General features: G+C 36.5%; 1 protein-coding gene across 3 annotated transcripts in view; it reads right to left on the bottom strand.

The window, feature by feature from the left end:
- LOC149836269 (polyadenylate-binding protein-interacting protein 12-like) overlaps positions 1–17,865 on the bottom strand; it is a 44,643-nt gene extending 26,778 nt beyond the window's left edge. The window contains exons 1-8 of one of the 3 annotated variants that reach the window (XR_016432408.1): positions 16,988–17,864; positions 16,766–16,876; positions 16,264–16,308; positions 16,052–16,124; positions 15,855–15,967; positions 15,684–15,766; positions 15,547–15,594; positions 15,391–15,459 (exon numbers count right to left, since the gene is read on the bottom strand). Coding sequence is in view for 2 of the 3 variants with exons in the window: in XM_090009099.1 (XP_089865225.1) it covers positions 15,391–15,459; positions 15,547–15,594; positions 15,684–15,743; positions 15,855–15,967; positions 16,052–16,124; positions 16,264–16,308; positions 16,766–16,876; positions 16,988–17,566 (1,098 nt within the window). In the remaining variant the exon portion in view is untranslated. Of the gene's footprint in view, positions 1–15,390; positions 15,460–15,546; positions 15,595–15,683; positions 15,767–15,854; positions 15,968–16,051; positions 16,125–16,263; positions 16,309–16,765; positions 16,877–16,987 lie in introns of all 3 variants that reach the window. The other 2 variants (XM_090009099.1, XM_090009100.1) reach the window with 2 other exon arrangements.
- Between the last annotated feature and the right edge of the window lie 6,032 nt (positions 17,866–23,897).

Here is a 23,897-nt window from a genome sequence, read left to right as displayed (position 1 = left end):
GTAGTCATACGAGCCACCGAAGCAAAGGTTTCTTCATAATCAATCCCATATTCTTTGGCATAACCTTTGGCTACTAAACGGGCTTTATATCTTTCAAGAGTACCATCACTCTTGGTTTTAATTTTATAAACCCATCGACATCCTATAGTTTTCTTCCCTGGAGGAAGATCTTGAATATTCCATGTAGAAGCCTTTTCAAGTGCATCTAATTCAGCTTTCATGGCTTCTATCCATTTGATATCATTTTTTGCTTGAAAATATGTGGATGGTTCTTCATATGAGTGAATTAATGCAATAATTGCCCTATATGTGGGTGAGAAAGACTCGTATGATACAAATTTTCCTGGAGGCCTCGAGATTCGGGTTGATTGTCTAGTTGGAATGTTAGAATATTTCTCAAGTGCACATGGAGGATTAGACTCTTGTCGCCTGGAATATTGAATACTAGTATCTCTATGAACTTCTTCATTTTCAACATTAAGATCAATAATTCTTTGATCATCATCAAAGTTACAGTCAAGGTCATATTCATCAAATGTTGATGTTAGATCTAGCAAAAAGGAGTACTCAGTGACGTCTTTTAATTTTCTAAAATCAAAGAAGCTCTCCTTTTCAAGAAAGGAAACATTTCTAGACACATATAGTTTATTATTTTTGAAGTCAAAACATCTATAACCTTTCTGGTTTTCAGCATATCCTAAAAAGGCATAGGGAATCGCACGAGGGGAAAGTTTATCATTTTTGTCAGTAAATATGAAACATTTGCACCCAAATATTCTTAGTATAGAGTAGTCTGGAGAAATGTTCATAAGTTTTTCAATGGGAGTGATATTTTGTAACGAAGAAGATGGCATCCTATTAATGAGATAGGTGGCAGTTAAGGCAGCTTCTGCCCAAAAGTCTTTCGGGACTTGATTTGCTATTAATAAAGTCCTAGTGGTTTCTATAATATGGCGATGTTTTCGTTCTGCCAGTCCATTTTGTTGAGGTGTATAAGGACAAGATCTTTGATGTGTGATGCCATGCAATTTAAGATAATTTTGAAAAACTGTGGATAAAAACTCTCCCCCTGAATCTGTGCGAAAAATAGTAATATCATTTTGAAACTTGTTTTTAACCATATTATGAAAAGTTTGAAAGTATGAAAATACTTCAGACTTATGTTTGAGAAAGTACATCCACGTATGTCGGGAGAAATCATCGACAAAAATAACATAGTAAACAAATCCTCCTTTAGAAATTACTGGTGCAGGACCCCAAACATCCGAGTGTATTAATTCAAGTGGTCTTGAAGAGAAAAAGGTTCTGTTCTGAAATGGTAATCTTTTCATTTTGCCGAGAATACAATCTTTATAATCAAATGATTCAGAGTTACAAAATTTCCCTAGATTTGGAAAATGTTGGATTTTGGCTATATGTGGGTGACCAAGTCTCTTATGCCACAGTTCCAACTCCATTTTTTGAATATTATAACAAAAAGCTTTCTTCGGCATTTCCAAAAAATCCATGTAATAGAGTCCTCCTTCTCTATGGCCTTCCCCAATCAGCTTGCCTGACTGGCGATCCTGTACCCAACAACCATGAGAAGAAAAAGAAATATTACACCCATAATCAGAAATTTGAGATACAGATAAAAGATTTAAATTTAATTTGGGAACATGTCTAATTTCTGGAATAAAAAAAAAAATTGTTTTATAATTTTTTTCAAAATTTCCTATTCCTTCTATTTCAAGAGAAGTCCCATCAGCAGTAAAGACCTTTGACACACTTATCTTATTTTTAACACATTTGGATAGACTTTGATTATTTGGGGTCATATGAAAAGATGCACCAGAGTCAAGAAGCCAAGAAATTTTACCTAGATCAGAAAAAGATGAGGCTGCTGCGTCGGTTGAAGCTTCAGATGAGGAAGAGGCACCTTTGATGAGAGGCTGAAGAATCTCCATTAGTTGGGCCAGGGAAACTGGTGCATCCTGATCTTTAGGCTCCGATCCAGCAATTGCAGCTCTTTTTTCTCTCAGCTCCTTAAGTTTGGGACATTATGGCCTGTAGTGTCCCGGTTCATGACAGTGATGACAAATAACTTTCTTCTTATCATAGTCACCATTTTGTCGGTTAAAGTGAGGAGGCCTATATGATCGAACATGATTCCCTGGTCTAGACACGGCTAAAACGGAATCATCTTCAATTTTTAAAGAACCTTTCCGGAGACGATTTTCTTCTATTGTTAACTCTTCAATAGTTTCAACAATAGAAGGAATTTTTCCCCGGTGAAGTAGGGTCAATTTAGTGGTTTCAAATTCCGGCCTTAATCCAGTGATAAACTGGTAAAAATGTTCAGCATCGAGTTGTTTCTGACGAAGCTCGATGTCTTCGGCACAATGCCACTTTGGTTCTAAAAGGGAAAGTTCTTCCCAAAGTTCGAACAACCCATTGTAATATTCACGAATAGTTTTGTCTCCTTGTGTCATTATTCGAACTTTTTCTTGGAGGTTGCACACGTGTGCAATATCTTTAAGGGAATACATATTCTTAAGGTATTCCCATGCCTTATCGGCATGATCAAATTTGGCAAGACTTGAGCATTTTTTAATGTCAACGCTATTGATAAGCCATGACATTATCTTCGCATGAGATATTCTTCATTCTTTCCATTTCTTCTCGTATGAGGCAATAGCCTTGATTTTCTCTTCTTCTGATAGAGGGACCTCTTTATCTCCCTCATTTTTAGTAAGAGATAGCTTAGGTTCTGAATCGAAACCATCCACAATCCCCCATAAGCCTTTTCCCCATATATGGTGCTCCATGATTGAAGCCCATGTTACATAGTTCGTATCGCTTAGTTTCATAGGCATGATGGTGACTTTATCATTGTCATCCATCAATTACAAGGAGAGAAAGAATAGGGATAGAAGAGAAACAAGAAGGAAAATGAAAAAGAAAGAAAAAAAAACAATACAACAAGATGTGAAATCTTCTCCAATGAAGTGATAAAACACTTCTCTTCAAGTGGCGAACACTTTTGCAAACGGGCGCGGAAACCGAGGCAGCTTTTCCTCAAGATTTAGTACTTTCGCGGCTCTGATACCATGAAATGAAATGGGGATCTTCGAAACACGAGCTTAGATTAACAAGAGCAAGTGTCAAGAATGACACTAAAGCATAACCCTTAAAAAGGGTATAACTGGAAACAAAATAAAAATAAAAATGTATTCTTTATTTATATGAAAAACCAATTGCTTAAGAAGCATTGGAGTAAAATACAAGAGGGGTTGCACCCCTTTATATACACAGCTGAAAGAGGACTCAATAGAGTTGTTGGGCACAGTCCAACAGCTCTATTTAGAGTTGTTGGAATGTGTCAGTCCAACAGCTCTATTAAGAGTCAAGTCTGGACAGGACTTGACTAGCAACAGTCATTCTAGTTCAAACTGAACTAGATGACATAAAGACAAAAAATAAAAATAAAGGAAAAAAATTACAGAAAAGAAAGAAATGAAAAATGTATTTATATATATATATAATAATAATATAATATTATTATATATACATATATGTACAGTTTTACATTTTAACAGAATCGTCAACATATTGCCACAAATCTTTGCTCATAAGAATTCTCTTCACGACCTTTGCCCAAATGTTCTAGTTGCTTCCATCACACTTGATGGGAACAATGGTGACGACTTCTTTGTCGGCCAATGGAATAAGAAGTGAAGAATAAGAGATTTGAAGAAGAGGATGAGATTTGAATAGTTGATGAAGGTTCCACAAAGAAGATTTTACACGAGCTTATGAACATCCAACACGAGCACAATCATGAACCCTCAAACTCCAAGAGCTTAAAGCTCTGATACCATGTAATGAAACAAGAAAACGCAAAATGGATGCCCCTAAGGGTTACAAGATTACAAGATTGTGCCAAGAACAATATGCCACTTATGGGTAAGATAATTCACAAAGTCATGCAAGCACAAGCCACTAAATGGCTACACAAAATAAAAAATAAATAATTTATTTATTACAAAATGATTGAGAAAGTATAAAGAATACAATGGGAGAGATCCCATATTTAAAGGGCAAAAGAGAGAGCAGGGCTAGTCCCTAAAAGTTTTTCAATAGGAGACTTGTTTTCCAAAGTTTGAGAAGGCATTCTATTTATTAGATAGACTGCGGTTAGGGCAGCTTCAGCCCAAAATTGTTTTGGAATTACTTTTGAAATAAGTAGGGTTCTAATAGTTTCAATGATGTGACGATGTTTTCTTTCAGAAATCCCATTTTTTTGAGGTGTCCTAGGGCATGATTTTTTAGATATAATTGAAATTCATTTGAAAGAAACTCTCCTCCAGAGTCGGAGTGGAAGACTTTAATGTTTGTTTTAAATTAATTTTTAACTAGATTATGAAAGTTTTTAAAACATGAAAAAACTTCGGATTTGAGTTTTAGAAAGTAAATCCAAGTATATCTACTAAAATCATCTATAAATGTAAGATAGTACGAATAACCACCTTTTGACATAACATGAGCGGAACCTCACACATCTGAATGCACTAATTCAAAAATTTTATGTATCAGAGAGGTTCTAGACCCAAAAGGTATCATTTGCATTTTTCCAAGTATACAATCTTCACATACAAAATTTTTATCTTTACAAATTTTTTCCAAAATTGAAAAAAGAGATAATTTGGATATACTTGGGTGTCCTAATCTTTTATGCCAAAGATCTATATTAATGTCTTTGACATGATTACAAAACGAGTATTTTGGAAAACACAGGAAATCCATGTAGTAAAGGTCTCCTCGTTTATGGCCTTGCCCAATCAACTTCCCTGACTGGAGATCTTGCACCCAACACGCCTTAGATGAGAAGAATACTTTACAACCATAGTCAGCAATTTGAGAGACCGAAAAAAGATTTAAATCCAGTTTGGGAATGACTCTCACTTTTGGAACAAAGAATTTTTTTGAAATATCATCAAGGTTTCCTAAGCTTTTGACTTTTAAAAAGGTATCATCGGCAGTTGACACACGAGAAATATGATTTAGTGCAATCGAATAATAGAGACTCATTATGAGTCATGTAGAAAGAAGCACTCGAGTCTAGAATCCAAGAGGTCTTACCTGGAGGAGACGAGGAAGAAATGGCAGCCCCGGATGTAGAAGGTATAGCCTTGAGAAGTTGTGAGATGGCTTCTGCTATTTGAGCAGGACTTAATTCATTAAAGTTGCCCCCTTTTCTTGATTCTTAAGGACCTTTTTAAATTTGAGACATTCTGGTCTTATATGTCTGGGTTCCTTACAATGATGACACATAATTTTACCTTTGTATCCTCCTCCATTGTGTCCTTCCCCATTGAACTTCTTCTCAAAGTGAGGTGGTTTATATGTTTTCACAAAATTTTTGGGTCTTGCCATGGCAAGGACCTCATCATTAGACTTGTGCATTCCAAGTCTTGTATCTTCTTCACGAATTTGAGCAAGGACCTCAATTATAAAAGGAGAAGTGGTCCTATAAAGTAAGAAAGATCTTGCTCAAATTCCAAAGGAGAAAAGATTTTCTCTTTCGATTTGGGTCCTCATATCAATAGCCGAACCTTCCCATTTTGGTTCCAACTTTAATGAAATATGCGGAAAAACAAAGAGTGCGTTAAGCACTTACAATATCCACTAATGAACAAACAAAAAGGGGTAACACCCAAACCCACAAGAGACAACACAACATAAAAATATAAATGTCTCTTATTGAAAAGAGAGAGAGCTCTCAAGAGTGAAAAATACAAGAGGGTTTCAGCTCTATTGAGATTACAAATGTCTCTTATTGTAATCTTTCTTTATTTTTTTACTTATATGTTTGGTGTCCACTAATGTGAAAGAGGATTTTTGTAAACAGCCAATAAAGCTGTTGAGAGATCCCCAACAGCTCTATTGAGCTGCCTTGTGGCCTATTTAAAGAGGGTTTCAGCCCGTCTTGCCAATGCTTTTCTTAAGCATTTTGAATACAAATTATATTTATTTTTATTGTGCTCTCTTGCTCCTTTTGTGAGTGTGATGTATTAGCCCTTTGTGGCTTATTGTATTTTTCCCATTAGCGGCTTTTGTGTGTCTGCATGCATTGTAGCCCTTAGTTACATTGTTCTTGTGCACGTGTGTTTTCATTACAGAAACACCACATAGGAAAAGACTATGAAATGGCAGGTAGACGCAATGAATAAAGAGGCCAACAAATGGGTGAGTAATTTCACAGTAATGAAACGTAGTGACCGGATGATGAGGGTAGATATCAACAAATGGATAAATGGATGAGATTAAAGATCAACAAGGGAACAGCCTCACAGAGGTGGAGAACAATAGATGTCGAGAAAACTGACTTAACAGCAAGCATCTAACTACACCTCTACGGGAGATGGAAATTGTGAGAGCTTCCAAGAATTAAGGTTACCTATCTAGGTTGGAAACCATAAATGAGGAATTAACAGGTTCGATAAACCACAAACTTTACATGTCAAGAGAATTCTAATTTAGATGTGCCCAAAAACCGTCTCACAGAAATATGCCCCAGATAAAAGAGAAAAAGAAGCATATTTGAGATGGGAAGAAAAAAATCATACAGGAAGCACAGTAAAGGAAATGTACAGCAAAGTGAATGACAGAAAGTAAGAATGACCAATTAGTTAGAATGCTTAGCAGAAAAATATTTAAGGCCAAAGGCCTGCCTTAAATCATGTGGACCTCTATAAGAACCTCCTGAAAAAATTGACAAATGCGCACAAGAATGAAGAGAAAAAAGTTAGTAAGCCAAATCTCTCAGGACCCAAGAAATAAGAACCACTAACTCCACAAATATATCAAAATAAACACCAACGGGTGCTCCGCTTGTTTGGTAGGAGCTGTTAGTGCATGTCACCATGTGTTCGGACGTTGCAAGTGCAAAACCCAATGGTATGTTGTGTAACTGGTGGGGGTCTGCCTAACCCCAGCTTGCCTATCAAAATAACATTCAATGAATCCAAACACTAATTCGCTACTTGTAGAGCCAGAGACATAATAAAATTAACAAAAAATGTATAGGTAATCTAGAAGATAAGCATCATCATCATCCACATTAGAAGACCCATTCCCTTCCAAAGGTCCATGACACCCATTTTATCGACCATCCAATAAATCACAACCTTCTCACAATTCATCTCAGTATGTCATTGAAGATACAAATGATAACTGCCAGCAAATATATATGAGTAGCATAATGACATTGACAGTATTTCTAAAGTTTTGCTAGAGCTTTAGAAATTTATCTTTAAAATAGATCAAATGAGCCCCTGAAATCAACCAAGATGAAATTTGAATATTACAAATTTACAATCTTTTTCTCCTCGACCTCTTGATCCAATGGGCCAATGGCAACATAATCAATCCTTTTCATCTAAAATTTATAGACAAGGTTACACAAAGGGAAAAGCATAAAGAGTAGCCACCAGATTCAAGACAGTGAAATCAAGTAGGCAAGACCAAGTGTCATGCATATTTGGAATTTTTGCAAGGAAAGATGTCCAGCACTTTTGAACATTGAGGGATTCCTCCACAAGGGAAGAGAAATTTTCAAGTAACAAACAGAAAAAGTATAAACAGAAAAGAAAAACTCACTATATAGCCAGCAGTCTAGCTTTCTATGAAAGCATGTGTCCAGAAATCACTTCAAAGTATGAAGCATGTGATACAAATCATACAACTGCATTTTCGTGTTAGAAAAATACAACTTCAATGTCAGATATTGAAGTCTTGGAGAAGATATGGTGTCTAGCTGTTAAATTATGTATATATAAATATATATATATACATATACTTATATATATATATACATACGTATATATATATATAAGTATATATATACATATATGTATATATATACATATTTCCTTTCTTTTGTTTTTCTTATTCTCCAAATACCTGATAGGGGTATTTTGGTAAATCCCCATGTAATCCTTCCCCTTTTCCTTTTCTCTCCTTTTTTATTTTTTCTTTTTTTCTTTTTTTCTTTTTTGTTTTGCATATTGTAAGACTACAAGGGGCCCCACTCATCTTGTCATTGGGGCCCCAACGGTCATATTTATGACCGTTGGGGCTCACAACGACTAGATGGGAACCCCCTTGTGGTCCCTCCTCTTTGGTTTCCTCCTCTATAAATAGAGGAGGCTTTCTCTTGTATTTGAAAGGGTTTTTTACCCTCTTCTTTCTTTCTTCAATAATATCCAACTTATGACTTTTAGTCATTTTTCCCTTTAGTGGGTTTTTGTATACACTTGTAGTGTTTGTGTTCTTGGCTCTTGAGATCACTCTTCAAGAGTGGTTTGCTTTATTGGTGCTTCCACCCCTTTTCATTACATGGTATCAGAGTAAGGTTGGTGATCGGTCTTCTCTTCTTTTTGGTGTCTTGGGACGTGTGCCTCTCAAACTTTTGAAGAAAGGAAGACTATTCGGTACCTATTGAGGGCAAATCTAAAGTAGAGCTCTCTTTTAAGCTCAATGGATGTAATTACCTTATGTGGGCCTCTGCTATGGAAAATCATCTAAAAGGTAAGAAACTTTGGGGTTTTGTTATGGGAACTACTCCTGAACCCTCTCTTGTTCTCACTAAAATTGAAAGTGGGATTGAAAAAGCTTTAAATGGCGATGAGCGCATCAAAGCTATCAATGACCATCAATCCAAAGTTCAGGATTGGGAAAGTAACCATGCCAAAATTTTGGCATGGTTTATGAACAATGTGGACCTCAAAAATTGTGCCAACATTGCTAAATTTAGAAGAGCCAATGAAACATGGTTCTTTCTTAAGGGTATGTATACCCAAAAGGATCTAGCTAGACAATTTTTTGTCAAGAAAAAATTCGTTCTACTAGACAAGCGAATATGAGTGTCCGTGATTACTTTAGTTCTTTAACCCCTCTTTGGAATGAGCTTGTTCTTCTTGAGCCCAAATGGGTGGCTCCGGAAGATATTGAGTTGAGAAGAGAACAAATTGAAAATGACCATTTTTTCCAATTCCGTCATGGTCTTCGATCGGAATTTGAACAAGTTAGGGCATCCCTTCTCCATAGAAGTAAAGTCTTACCCATTGAAGACGTTCTTGCCGAAGTATGCCAAGAAGAAACTCGTCTTGGCATAAGTATTAAGAATGATGAAGTTTTGGCCGTTACTAGGCCCGGATCAAATGGAAAAGCATATAGACCTCCCCACTTTAACAAAAATAATGGATATAGAAAGGGAGTGATTTGTCACTATTGTAATGAACTGGGACATATCAAGCCGGTTTGCCCAAAGCTTAAGGGAAAAGTGGTCGCGGTTGGAGAAAATTCTCCAAAGAAGAAATAAGAGAGTGTCAAAGGAGATATCAAAGAAACTCTTAATCATATCTCCGAAGTTCTCCAACATCTTCTCAAGACTTCTTCATCTTCAACATCAGGAGCCGCCATCGCCTATTCTTCATCACCTCCAGGTATGTGGATATTAGACTCCGGTACTTCTTTTCATATGACATCTCATAAAAACTCTCTTTCTAATGTTTCTTCTGAACCCATATCTTCTTATGTTTCAACGGTCGATGGGACATCTTTAAAAATTGAAAGTATTGGAACACTTGATTTTAAAACTTCTCAAAACTTCTTCGTTCCTAAAGTAAGAGTCGTTCCAAAAATTAATCTAAATCTTTTTTATGTTTCCCAAATCACCGATCATGGATGCCAAGTCTCTTTCTCACCTAAAGATTGCACCGTGCAGGATCTCCAGTCAGGGAAGCTGATTGGGCAAGGCCATAGAAGGGGTGATCTTTATTTTATGGACTTTTTGACTCTTCCATCGAAGTCATTTTGCAATCTTATAAAGGACAAAAGTATTGGAATTTGGCATGAGAGACTTGGTCATCCAAATTTTGTAAAGATGTCTCTTTTTCCTTTTTTGAACAATACTTGTAAAGACAAACACATGACTTGTAAAGATTGCATTTTTGGGAAATCCAAAGCTATTCCATTTCCTCAAAGAAATTATGTCACCACTCGGCCTTTTGAACTTATTCATTCCGATGTATGGAGACCTTCCCCTATTTTATCCAAAGGAGGATTTTCGTACTATGTGGTCTTTATTGATGACTTCACTCGATTTACATGGATTTACTTCTTAAGTCGCAAATCCGAAGTTTTCTCCTTCTTTAAAGAATTCCATGCAATGGTTAAAAATCAATTTTTAGGAAATCTATCCATTCTTAGATCCGATTCGGGAGGCGAATATATGTCCAATGAATTTCAAATCTATTTGAAAGAAAATGGTATTTGCCATCAACGTTCTTGTCCAAACACTCCGCAACAAAATGGTCTTGCAGAAAGAAAGCATAGACACATAATAGAAACCACAAGAACTTTATTAATTTCAAAAAACATTCTAAAATCCTTTTGGGCCGAAGCGGTTCTAACCTCAACATATCTTATCAATAGAACCCCTTCATCTTCTTTGAAAAATCTTTCTCCATTTGAAAAACTTTACAATATGTCTCCCGATTATAAAAGACTAAGAATTTTTTGATGTAAATGCTTTATTCTAACTCACAAAAATAATAAACTTTGTTCAAGGGCAATTGAATGTATTTTCTTAGGATACGACGAAAAACAAAAAGGCTATCGATGTTTTGACATATTCAAAAATAAACTTTATATCTCAAAAGATGTCACATTTTTAGAAGAAGAAAATGGTTTTTAGCATAAACCAAATGAAAATATTGATTACTCTTTTTTATTTGACTTGTTACCTCAAGAAAAGGTCATAGATGATCATGTTGAATCTAGTGAAACACTCGTAGAGGATCATTTTGAACCTCCAAATGATGACCAAAATTTAAAAGAAAATATACCAAGGCAAACGCAAGTCTACTCTAGAAGAAATGAAAGTAATCTTCCTTGTGCCCTTGAAAAGTTCTCTCAAAATGAGTCGATTGAAGAATCCTCTCAAAGAAAATCAAATCATATTTCTAAAATACCAAATAGATTTGTATCTTATGATTCTTTTGCTCTAAATTTTTTATCATGTCTGTTAGCTCTTCACTCATTTCATGAACTGTCTCATTATAATGATGATAAACAATATGTTCATTGGAATGAAGCAATGGAACTGGAACTTAATGCACTTAAAATGGCACAAACTTGGGAAATCATTGATCCACCCAATGGCAACAAACCCCTTGGATGTAGATGGGTTTTTAAAGTAAAAACTAAGAGTGATGGCTCTTTAGAAAGATATAAGGCTAGGTTAGTAGCCAAAGGGTATGCCCAATAATATGGGGTGGATTATGATGAAACTTTTGCCCCAGTTGCTCGAATGACTAGTGTTCGAGCTCTTATTGCAATAGCCTCTATTAAATAAAGGCCAATTTTTCAACTTAATGTTAAAAATGTTTTTTAAATGGAAGTTTAAGTGAAAAAGTTTATATGGAACCACCTCCGGGTATGAATTTAAATGGTAAAATTTTAAAATTAAAAAAGGCCTTATATGGACTTAAGCAAGCTCCTAAAGCTTGGTATGACAAGTTTAGTAATGTATTAATTAATTTGAGATTTACTTCTTGTTATACTGACACTGCTCTTTTTGTTAAGAAAACAGGTGATTTCATTGTTATTCTACTGTTGTATGTTGATGATATGATCATCACTGGGAGTGACAAAAAGGGGGTAAATGATGTGGAGTTTATATTAAAGAAAACTTTTGATATGTCTGACCTTGGATTCTTGAGATATTTTTTAGGAATTGAAGTGGCTTACTCCTCCCGATGATACATTCTATCTCAAATGAAATTAGCAGCAGACATTTGTACCAAGTCAGGAATATCTGATGAAAAGAAAGTTGAGACTCCTTAAGTTATCAATGCAAAACTGAGACTTGAGGATGGTGTTCTACTTGAGGATCCAACCCCCTATCGTCAATTAATTAGATCTCTCACCTATTTATCCATCACATGTCCAGATATAACTCATGCGGTTCATGTTGTAAGTCAGTTTTAGCATGCACCTACTTCAGTTCATATGGCAGCCGTGATGCGAATTGTGCGATACGTCAAAAATACCATCTCCAAATGACTCTTCTTATCATCTTCCTCATCTCTTGAATTAACTGTTTTTACTGATGCTGGCTGAGGAGGAAATCCCAATGATCGTATCTCAACTACTGGTTTTTGCATTGTTTTAGGTGAATCTCTTATTTCGTGGAGATGCAAGAAGCAGCAAAAGGTCTCACTATCATCCACTGAAGCTGAATATCGGGTCATGGCAATGACAACTAAAGAAATCGTATGGCTTAGAAGTCTCCTTGGTGACATGAGCGTCCTCATTTCCTCTCCCACCAAGCTCTGTTGTGATAACAAAAGTGCAATCTACATTGCAAGCAATCATACTTTTCACGAGCGGACAAAGCATATCGAAATGGATTGCCATTATGTTCGAGACGAATATCTCAGAGGAACTATCACATTACCATACGTTACTTCAGAATATCAACTTGCTAACTTCTTCACCAAAGCGTTCCCAACTCTACGATTTATGTTTCTTCTTAGCAAATTTTCGGTCTTCTCCCCGTAAAGTTTAAGGGGGCATGTTAAATTATGTATATATAAATATATATATATATATACATATACTTATATATATATATATGTATATATAAGTATATATATACATATATGTATATATATACATATTTCCTTTTTTTGTTTTTCTTATTCTCCAAATACCCGATAGGGGTATTTTGGTAAATCCCCATGTAATCCTTCCCCTTTTCCTTTTCTCTCCTTTTTTACTTTTTCTTTTTTTCTTTTTTTCTTTTTTTCTTTTTTTCTTTTTTTCTTTTTTTCTTTTTTGTTTTGCATATTGTAAGACTACAAGGGGCCCCACTCATCTTGTCGTTGGGGCCCCAACGGTCATATTTATGACCGTTGGGGCTCCCAACGACTAGATGGGAGCCCCCTTGTGGTCCCTCCTCTTTGGTTTCCTCCTCTATAAATAGAGGAGGCTTTCTCTTGTATTTGAAAGGGTTTTTTACCCTCTTCTTTCTTTCTTCAATAATATTCAACTTATGACATTTAGTCATTTTTCCCTTTAGTGGGTTTTTGTATACACTTTTAGTGTTTGTGTTCTTGGCTCTTGAGATCACTCTTCAAGAATGGTTTGCTTTATTGGTGCTTCCACCCCTTTTCATTACACTAACCACACTAACATCTGACATGGTGGGCTCCTAGAAGTGTTAGGTGACATAGGCCTAGAATATCATAAAGTTTTCCTTCTTAAGGGTTTAGTATCTTCAAAAAATGGATATGTGAAGTTCTTAATAGAAATACTTGGAGTTTCCAAGTAAATCAACGAGCCTTTTCTTATCTTTTTCCTTCCATTAACCACAACACCCTTTCACCAAGCCTCTTCTCACTTTTTCTTCCATAATCGACATCATCCGACCCCACACCCCACCCGCTTCTTCTTCCTTGTGGAATCAAGGATATTTTCAAATATGGTTTTATTCCTCTTTCTTCTTTGTTCTTCCTATTTAGCCAAGCATGCTTCCTACTTGAGTCAAAGATAGATAATGTGACAACAAACAAATTACCATTTATTCCTAAAAACTTGTAATAAAAGCATGTGCTTTTGAAAATTGTTAAAAACAGTAGTTTCTTTGCTTTCCAAGCACCCTCCATTAATTAGGCTTTTTTTTTAAATCAGCAAACCCAAAGCTGCCAAATGCTTGACTGTTAGTTCAGTAGCTCCAACCCATGTCTCTTGCTCATGTATATTGTCCTAAACAGGAAGAAAAAGAAGAGGGAGTTAAACAAGCTAAATGATTACTTGCTCTATGTCACAAGGACACAGCCAAAAAGACACATGAAATGCCATTTTTTTTGAAATTTTTCATTAAGAACAATATGCAAGAGGACATGACTCGAGAATGAATTGAAGTGTCCCTGCGACATAGTCCTTGCTAGATTACTCCAGCCCCATCCGCCTCACCTGTTTGCTCCAACCAGCATGCCAAAAAGAAAGGAGAAGAAGAAACCTTCATCTTTCTCCCCTATTGATTGAAGGAAAGGATTTGCAGCAGCTGAGAATATGGAAACAGGAAAGACCGTGGCAGTACTGTCCAGGTTATTTAGAAGGGAAGTTGGTCAGCCCTTAACCAATATTTTGCAGATTTGACCAGCTAACCTAATAAGAAGTTAAGAACTGAAATCCAACACATAATAGACGACTTGATCAAGGTTCTGGTTGCGACTCACCTGAACTGAAAAAGCTCTAACTGACAAAAAATGGTTGGAAAGCACTTTTCAACATGTTTCTTTCACACGTTATTTCCCCAATTTTCTTCCCAGTTTTACTTCAAAAAAAATTTCCCAAGTTTTTCTTGATAAAAGCTCGAGGAAAAAAATAAAACCTTTCAAAATCTCAAGATAAGCTCATTTATTATAGATTGTTGTTGTGAACTTCCGTCACTATGAGCATGGATTTGGAGAGGCCTAGGTGACCACACTTCAAAACATAATTTCTTTTGATTAACAGAAAACTTGATATATCATATAATGAGTGATCAAATGCATAATAATGTCATAAAAACAAATATTAAAAAAAATCATAAACACATGTTCAGTAACATGAACATTTCAAAATAATGCAAAATGATGCAGAGTAGCATAAATGTCTACCAACTAGCAAGTAAGCTATATAAGTCCAAAAACGAAGTAGCCAAAACTAGGATAACATCAATCCAGCTTAGTTAGTCAACCCCATGACTAACTAGCATTATCCATCATGTGTGATCCATATCATGGAGGATCATGCTTGAGACACATGGAAACCCACACCCAACTCCTAAAACCAATGGTTTGCACCTGCCATGTCATGGAGGATCAAATGGAACTTGTAACTCAGATAGAAGCAATAAACCAAACCGAGCTCTCTCAGTGCACAAGGTCGTTACATTAAGTGGCATGGCTATCTTATACTTTGTTTTGTTGGTTAGTGGCATTTTTACACACATCTTGGCAGGTGATGTTAGTCTTGAATGTGATATTAAGAGTATGACATTAAAGAAAGGAGAAACTAGAAAGATGTGTGATGAATGCTTACACTTTCTGTTTACTTGTGTCCTAATGTCTTTTTTTCCACCCTTTTCCCTATAAAATTTCTTTACTTTTATAAATAATTTAAAACTTATTATGTATAAAAAAGAAAAAATCTGAGATATACTAGTTGTAAAAGGTTGTTAAAATGAGGATCAATATCATCATATCAGGCGTCAATGTTGCTCGCATTCAAAAATATGCATATCAATAAAGAAGAAAACCTCATAATTAGAGCTTGCAGTCAATTAGGACTTACGAGCACAAACTCAACGAAAGCAATTCTTGTTGAGTGATGGTAATCTCCCAACAATCTCAGCTGATAAACCTAAGCAAAAGATACCAGTTTTAGCATCCGCTTTTTCAAAATCAAATGTATCAACTCAGACCAAAAATCTTAAGGTTTTGCAGGAACCTCTCCACATAGTGACTCGAAAAAAAGTTTGACATCTGCTTGGGAGACCTGTATCAGTAAAACAAGGAATTAGAAAGTGTTTGTAACTTCATATGTAAAAAAAATGGCTGCAAGTGATACATTCCATCTAACTTCACCTTCTTATCAATATTTGTACAATAAACAGTTCTTGCACACATCTCACGCTCATCTTCAGACTGTCCAAAAATATCACAGTTAGCTGTTGAAGAACAAGAAAAGGAACCCAGATGTATCCACATATGGCAACTTTTACAAGCTATTCACGTCACAGAACAGAGTAATCTTACCCTTGGCAGAAAAGTTGGGTTAACAGGTGCAATTGCAGTTTTCGAGTGAAGCACCCTCACTGGGTAGTATCCAAGCACAGTTCCAGCAAGGCTCAAAGAAGCGTTTGCACCTTCTGAAATTCCATGAACCCATGAATCAGAAGAATTATATCAACGATGATAAGTCAAATGCACCTTGCATCCAAAAAAATTCATACCTTCATCAAAAAACTCAATAAAAGCAAAACGAAGAACCGAATTTGGATCACCACATACACGGCAGTCAACAACCTTCAACCAAAAACGCTAGGTGCTCAGGAAAATAAAAAAGAATACAACTATCCATTTGCAAAACTAAGAATCACCCATGAGAAAAACAAGGACCAAAGCCGAGCAATATACAGAAGAAACAAGTTTGCATAAGCCTTACATGTCCACAGTGGCTGAAGAGAGCCGCAAGCTGCTCCTCCGTGACCTAGATAATCATCAAAAATGAAGTTAATCGTGAGGGCTTCCCATGTTCAATAAAAACAACCCAAAATACTTATTTCCTCACACCGACATGCCCAAAGATATATAGCGAATAAAAAAGAAAACACAAAGGGAAGAAGGGATGACTAAAATTAGTAAAATCCTGAACAAAAAGTGAGACCATTCCTGATACAACTTACGCAAATAACAATTTTACAACCATAACTCTTTTTTCTCAATACGGTAACTCTAAATGAAAGGCACACCCACCGATAAACCAACTGAATGAAGAATGATAGTGAAAGAGCATACAAGCAACGCACAGGAAGTGATAAACTGTAAACTCCAAATTAGGCAAATGATCAAATTCTTTTCAGGTTTCTCTAAAGCACAACTGAAGAGAAAAAACAAACAAAAAAGAAGTTTTTCAAAGAGAATCAATCAAGCCAACGTAGAATTACCTGCTGATCGATATCAGAAACGTATACCGTCCTCCGAATAACCTCTTCCCTCTGAGCCATACTTGTCCGACAGTTCATTCTCCGCTTCCCTTGGTTATAATTATTCTTCTTCTGAGCAGAATGGAAGCATATGAGCCATAAAATTCAGAAAAGAGAACACCAGAAGTAAACTTTCCTTTTCTAGAAATCAAATGAATCAAATTGGTGATCTTCACCCCCCACCCTTCTATGGTTCCCGTTGCCGACGTTATTGCTCTGCAACACAAAATTATTGGCGAAGGGGACGCCAGAGCCCGGGACGAACTCCTCCGCCATCGGATTGAGCTTTGACAGAAGATCCTCGAGCTCCCTCATACCCCGTTTGAAGCCATCTCCGGCACCAACCTCCCCATTCTCGCGCAATTCGTGGCCGTTGGATCGATGATGATGCCTGCCCGCGAGCGGCCCGTGCTGCAACCCCTGCATCCCATTTTTCAGCACCGCCTCCGTCTTCTCCGCCGGGGACCGGTAATTGCCAAGCGTCTGCGGCAGCAGAGACGGCGGCAACGGCCTCTGCTGCACCTTCAACGTAAGGTCCCCATTCCGCTGCTGGCCGTGCCCTTGCGGCAGAGCTCCGCCCGTCTGGCCCAAATTGGGGAAATGCTTTGCCTTCTGCTGCTCGTGATCGTTAGATGACGACGGCTCCACGGCGGCCGCCGCCTCGAACCTTTCCGCCGGGACTTCGTCGCCGAAACTCCGGCCCGCCGACGACGATCCGACGTTCATCCCCAAATCCACGCCCGCATTCTCCAGCACGGTCATGGTCCCGAGAGATCGACGGCCTCCTTTATTACTCTTTCGAACCTCCTCCCTTCTATCAGCCCCACCTTTCGTCGATCAACACATTTCTCGCCTAGAAATGCACACAGAGCCGAAGAAATGAAAGAAGAGCCCTAGAATTGCCTTCGAGAAATGACTAGTCAGAATGATTACTTCTTCTTCACGATCAGAGACGTCATGGATCGTCTTCTTCGCGAATTAACCCGCGAAGATGCAGAGGAGGAGAGAGGGGAATTAAGGGGAAACAAAATCTCTCTTTTCTTCTTCTGCCTCTCCTCCCCTTTTCTTCTACAGTAATTAGTAATTACTATTAGCAAAATGGTTTATATACTCGTAATACGTATATTTTTCCCAAGCGAGAAGGTGGTTCTTCGGAATGTCTCTCTCTACCAACTGAGCTTGATTTTCAGGATACTTACCGTTCATGCATATCTTTATTATGATAACCATGACCATCATCATGAGTTGCATACGTGGCAGATTGGTTGAAAAGTTTGAGGTAGGGATGTAAACGGTCCGGATTAGGATCGGATGTGCTCAATACTAGATCCGATTAACTAATCGGATGTTGCCTAAACGGATTTGGATTCAAATTTGGACTCCGACTGAAAAGTTCGTACCAAATCTGCTTTTTAAAAAGTAATTGGATTTGAAAATCCATCAAATCAAAATATTCCTTGGATTTAGTAGCAATAAACAAAAACCATATCCACGTCCCATTATAATTGGATATAGGTTTGGTCTGCGGATTTGATCGGATAAAATCCGATAAGTTGACATTTTGAGGGTCGTGTGTATTTTGTACATGGTGGGCTCAGCTTGACTGGTGGGAGCAGCTAGTGCATGTCATCTTGTGTTGGGAAGTTGCTGGTTCAAAACCCAATGGTAGTTGTATAACTGGTGGGGTCTGCCTATGCCTTTAAAAAAAAGTATGGCATATGGAGGCATGAAAAGTGTGCATGATGCAAGACAAGGGGTTTGGCACAGTGACATGGGACCTAGACGGGCAGTCTAGGTTCAAATCCCATGGGCAAGCGGAAGCTTGGTGACTCTATAGGGTTGAGGGCCATGGAAAGAGACTGTAGCACAGCAGGTTGAGCCTACTCGGCTAGGTCTCTGTGCCTGGGCGGTTTCTCGGAGTAAAACTAAAAAGAGGTTATGCATGATGTAACCATCGACGGCGTGTTGAGTTTTTTTGTCCTTATGCGTTAAAAAAAAAACGACCGTTTTTTTTTTCTTTTTTCTTTTTTTTTTCTTTTTTTTTTTTTTTTGGGGGGGGGGGGGGGGGGGGGGATGTTGAATGTCATCAGTGAAAGGTGCAAGACTTAAACTCGAGTTAAATTTGTCATTATCATTTAAGATCTTTAGTATTACTCTTAATTCTTAACTTTGACCTTGGTATTAAGTGCATTACTGAGTAATAAAATGCTTAGAGCAGTTTTATGATCATAAGATGAGAAAAGCTAATGTTTTGGGAGAGGTTTAAAGTAAGACATAGTTGCCACATAAATATGCAATTCTTTGATTTCTTTATTATGTTACTTTTCTTAATACCCCATGCATGGTTTTAAAACTCGTTGACTTGTCACTTGTCTCATCCTTGAGTGATTCATGACTCGGTCGGGTCATATTAATTTAATTTATATTTTATATAAAATATATAAATATATGTATATATTATATATATTTTATAATATTTTATCAAAATATTATATATAATATGCATAATATGATATTTTGATAATATATTTAATATATGATTTTATTAATATATATATAATCATATTTTTACTTATAATATACATTATATTTCATATTATATATATGGAGGACTAGCCCATGGCTCAGCTGACTCATCCATGACTCGGCCCGATCAACTTGATGACTAGGTCAAGTTTTGTATAAATTAAGTTTGTGCGCATTTTTGACCCAATGATTGGGTGATTCGAGCCTAGTCAACCGGGCCACTAGGTTGACCCAACAAGTTTTAAAACTATGACTCCATGAAAACTACTAATTAAAAATGAAAATTATGTTGGGGTGCTATCAACAGTCAAGTCTAACTAATTTAGTAACATGTATAGTTGCAGGAACTCAAAATATGTTGGATATTATGGTGCATTTGAATAGTGAGCCTTCCAAAATTGAGGTGTTTGTTGATGCCTAAATGTATCATCATTAAGTCTTTATCCCAACTAAGAGTCTATGTTTTTTTATTTGCTCTATTAGAGCTAAAACTTTAGTCACTTTACAATTTTGTATGTTACCTTTAATTACTTTTTCGAGTCTTAACACCGAGGGCACAAAACTAGCTGCATAAGATGTTGTTCCAGGCATCTCACCATCCACCGTTTTGCGTCAAACGCAGGGGGGTACGAACACTGCTGTCTTTGCAATCAAACGCCCTCTATAGGGTCAAGATTTGGTGATAAAGAAGATCCGATTATAATCTAAGTTGGACCCAAAGGAATCAATTAATATACGAAACCGGTATCATTTGTGAAATTTCAAGCCAAACTGGAGTCCTACCCAAGTTCCAATTGAAATATGCAAATTTTCAATGTTAAAAAAAGAGATAAAAATTTATTATTTTGTTGGGTATGGTCTCGGTCAGGTTCGTGTAATCCTAATAGGACCCCAATATGTTTTTTCAAACTAGACACTAATACCCCCAAAATCATTTTGAGCTCGAGCCCACTTGAGCCCAAATCTGGTCCGACCACACCGCTAGCTGGTACCAGATGGTTATACAGGTAAATGCAGCGGTATTGAAAATTGCTCCTCATTTAGTGTTCGGACGCTTGATAGGTTGCTTTAGTTTACCTGGATCCGACCTTGACCAAATCTTATAGGGTTTGGGTATCGTGACAAATAGGAAAATCCGATTAAGACCCAGGTCCGGACCCAAAGATCCAATCAATACATGGACCTGGGTATAATGTGATAAATTTTATACCAGACCCGGGCCTGACCCGAGTTTCAATTAAGACCCACAAATTTTCAATGTAAAAATGATAAAAATTATTATTTTATAGGGTAGGTTCTGGGTAGAGTTCATGTAGTTTTTATCGGGTCTGGGTATGGTTTCTCTTATAGTAGACTCGATTAAATCCAGATCGATACCATACCCAAAAATCTGGTCAATGTCTGGTTCCACTTGGGTTCGAACCAAACCTGACTCTTTGACACCCCTAGTGGACAGGCCATTAGACCTAGCGCCAGGGCATGCCAAGTGCAAAATGTTTTTTTTTTTTTTATAACTAGGAACCCTTGGCGAAACGAGAAAAACCTAGAGTGGGGTCGCACGACCACCCTGCTTTCCTGGCTCACCTTTCAAAGTTACTGATACACTCATGCGTCAGAAGGGTTTGATCTGGTGTCTTCATCTCAGTACCCTCACAATCTCCCCACTGGACTGGCCAGGCAGTCGCTTTGCAAGTTGTTAAACTTGGTTTAGTCTTAGTAATGCTTTGTGTGTGGAAAAAAGATTGACATTTTTGTCCTACATTTGCTTCATCACACTGTACACTGTAAAGACAAAAGGTAACATTTCCAATTAGGCGTGAATAAAAAGTAAGGCTCATCATGCTTAATAAGTCACAGAAAAAGTTTCTTGTTGACCTAAAATAGAGGCAGAGATTGTCACTCTATCTCTCTCTCTATATAGAAAAATTCATAGCTGTGCAGCTACAGTGTAATCACCCGTTACGCATGTGATGGACAGTCAGCGCTAGAAAAGGTGCAAAAACTGCTGAAAAAAGCATTTTTGCGCTTTTTAGCTTTTAGCAGCGGTCAAAACCATTGCTAAGGAGCCATAGAGATGCACCTGGCATTAAAAAAAATAGTGGCAGTTTTGATCAACGCTAACGGTTCCAGCGAAACTAGGACCTTTAGCCGCGATCTAAAACCGCTGCTAAATGGGTTTTGCGTGGTTTTGTCTGTTTTTAGCATTTTTTTGCAGAAAAAATGATGAGCGTCCGTCACACGTGTGGTGAACGCTCAGCAACATCCCGTTTTCAGTTGTGCACTTATGGATTGCGCTGATATATATATATATATAAGCCACTTAGAATATGATAACTGAGAATATATGGACCCAGATGTGAACTAAGCATTTTTTGTACTCCTTTTGCAAATTCAACTCTACAGATGTATAGATGTATTCGGCATGGTCCATTTGCTAAGAATCGACTGTTGGATAATGAAAATTATGATTTGTTAATGCTTAAATATTTATGAAAATTATGAGCCATTGATTTTCAAACTTAAAAGATCTTTCTCATGCTTTATAATAGGATGATCTAAGATTCAGTTTCTATAAAACCACGCATTCAGATCACATCCTACAATAAAATTTAAGAAAAAAAACCATGAAAATCTTGGTTCATAATCTAATTCACATATTTTGAGTTAATACATTCTGGTGGCCCATATATATATATATATATATATATATATATATATATATATATATATAAACTTAGCAAAGTGGTGGGGATCCTTATTTTAGATTTTTTTTTCTCATATCTAACACTATACATGTGATGTATATGTTTTATTTAGTGGAAACCAGCTTTTGGATCACTGGAATCAGAGCTGTATACAGGTTTTTTCAGCGATCCAAGAATCAACAGTTATAAATGCATTGATTTTTCAGGGCCTAATAGAACTTTTTTTTCATCGAAAAAATATGAACCAAGAGTTGATTCCTACTAAATAGAGCATGCTGAACACATCTCTGGGGTTAGATTTAGTAAAAACAACTCACATGATGAGATTCCAATTCAGTTGTATGTATAATAGATTGTAGCAAATATAAATCATATATATAGGGTGAGATTAAAGTTTGCTACAATTGTTTATGTATACAACCAACTTAGCAAACCTTTTTTTATTTTTTGGTAAATGACTCTGCATGTTGTTTTAGTAGAAACCAACTTTTCTATTGTCAAAATCCATCATGTGTACAGGTTTTCTCACAGATACAAAAATCAATGGTTGAAGATGCATCAAATTTGTTATTAAAATAAATCATCAAAAAACATAATTCAAGGGTCATTTCTCTCTAATCAAGCATGTTGAACATATCCAACTAGGTATGATTGAGCCAAGACAACTTGCATGAAATTTTAACTAGATTGGGATTACAATCAACTGTACTATTTACCACTGAGGTGGTATCCCATGTGGTAAGCGGGGTCCTATGTCAAGCTGAAGGCACAAGATTGAATATCTGCCACATGGGCGGCTGTTGTTCTGGCAGGGGTCGGTCTAACCCCAGCTTGATTTTAAAAAAAAACAGTATTATTTATGTATATGTGTGTGGGATAATGTTTATTATCCTCTTGGGCAAGGAGCCCCTTTGTGAAAATTTGTAATATTTCTAATTTTTTTTTCAGTTTTTGCACGTACAACCTGTTGATGTGATCTAGATCTTAAATTTAGTAGAAACTGACCTTTGGATCATGTTTTTCTGACATATATGTGAGATTTTATGATGATTGAAAAATCAACAGCCTATAATTTATTCAATTTTCAAACCTCAAAAGACCTTAATCCTACATTGAAAAATTATGTTCCCATGGTCAATTCCTACTATTTTGACCATGTCGAACACATTTATAAGGTCGGATTTGATCAAAACACCCTCTTCATATAACTCATGGGTTCCTTACCTACGAGGGTACAAAATGATATATATATATATATATATATATATATATATATATATATATATATATATATATATATATATGCATTTTGGATAAAAAAATGGTATTTGGTACTTCAAAATATTTTGAAAATTGTAGGCCATTGATTTTTGAAACCTTATAAAAACCTATCCATTAATCGAAAACAAATGCCCCAAGAAATGATATTTATAAAAACAAGCATATAGATTACATCGATCAGAAATTCCAAAAAACCACTAGAAATCCAATAACATGTTTCATTTAGCACCGTGTTGTTTCTATTTCCATTTATATAATTTAGAAAAAGGTGCTTAAAGTTTGGCATATTTATAAAGATGCCTAATGTTTGCAATATAGGTTAACAAAATATCTCACAAACAACCGTTCCACTAACTATAAATTACTATTTTACCTCTATACTGAAAACCTGGTCCATGGTGTTTTTTTTCATTCGACAGAGAAAGCTGAGGTTAGTTAGACCTTACCAGTCATCCAACCATACCATTTGGGTTTCGAACTGGCAACGTCCCAACACAAGGTGACGTGCACTAACTGCTCCACGGTGTTTTGCCAACCACTAGACTTAGGTTGTTTTCCAACAAGCTCTCTCTTTTTAACAT

The sequence above is a fragment of the Nuphar pumila genome, chromosome 6, assembly GCF_984573655.1.
Source record: "Nuphar pumila chromosome 6, dmNupPumi1.hap1.1, whole genome shotgun sequence".
NCBI classification, from domain to species: Eukaryota; Viridiplantae; Streptophyta; class Magnoliopsida; order Nymphaeales; family Nymphaeaceae; genus Nuphar; species Nuphar pumila.
This window is presented reverse-complemented; position numbering and strand designations above follow the sequence as displayed.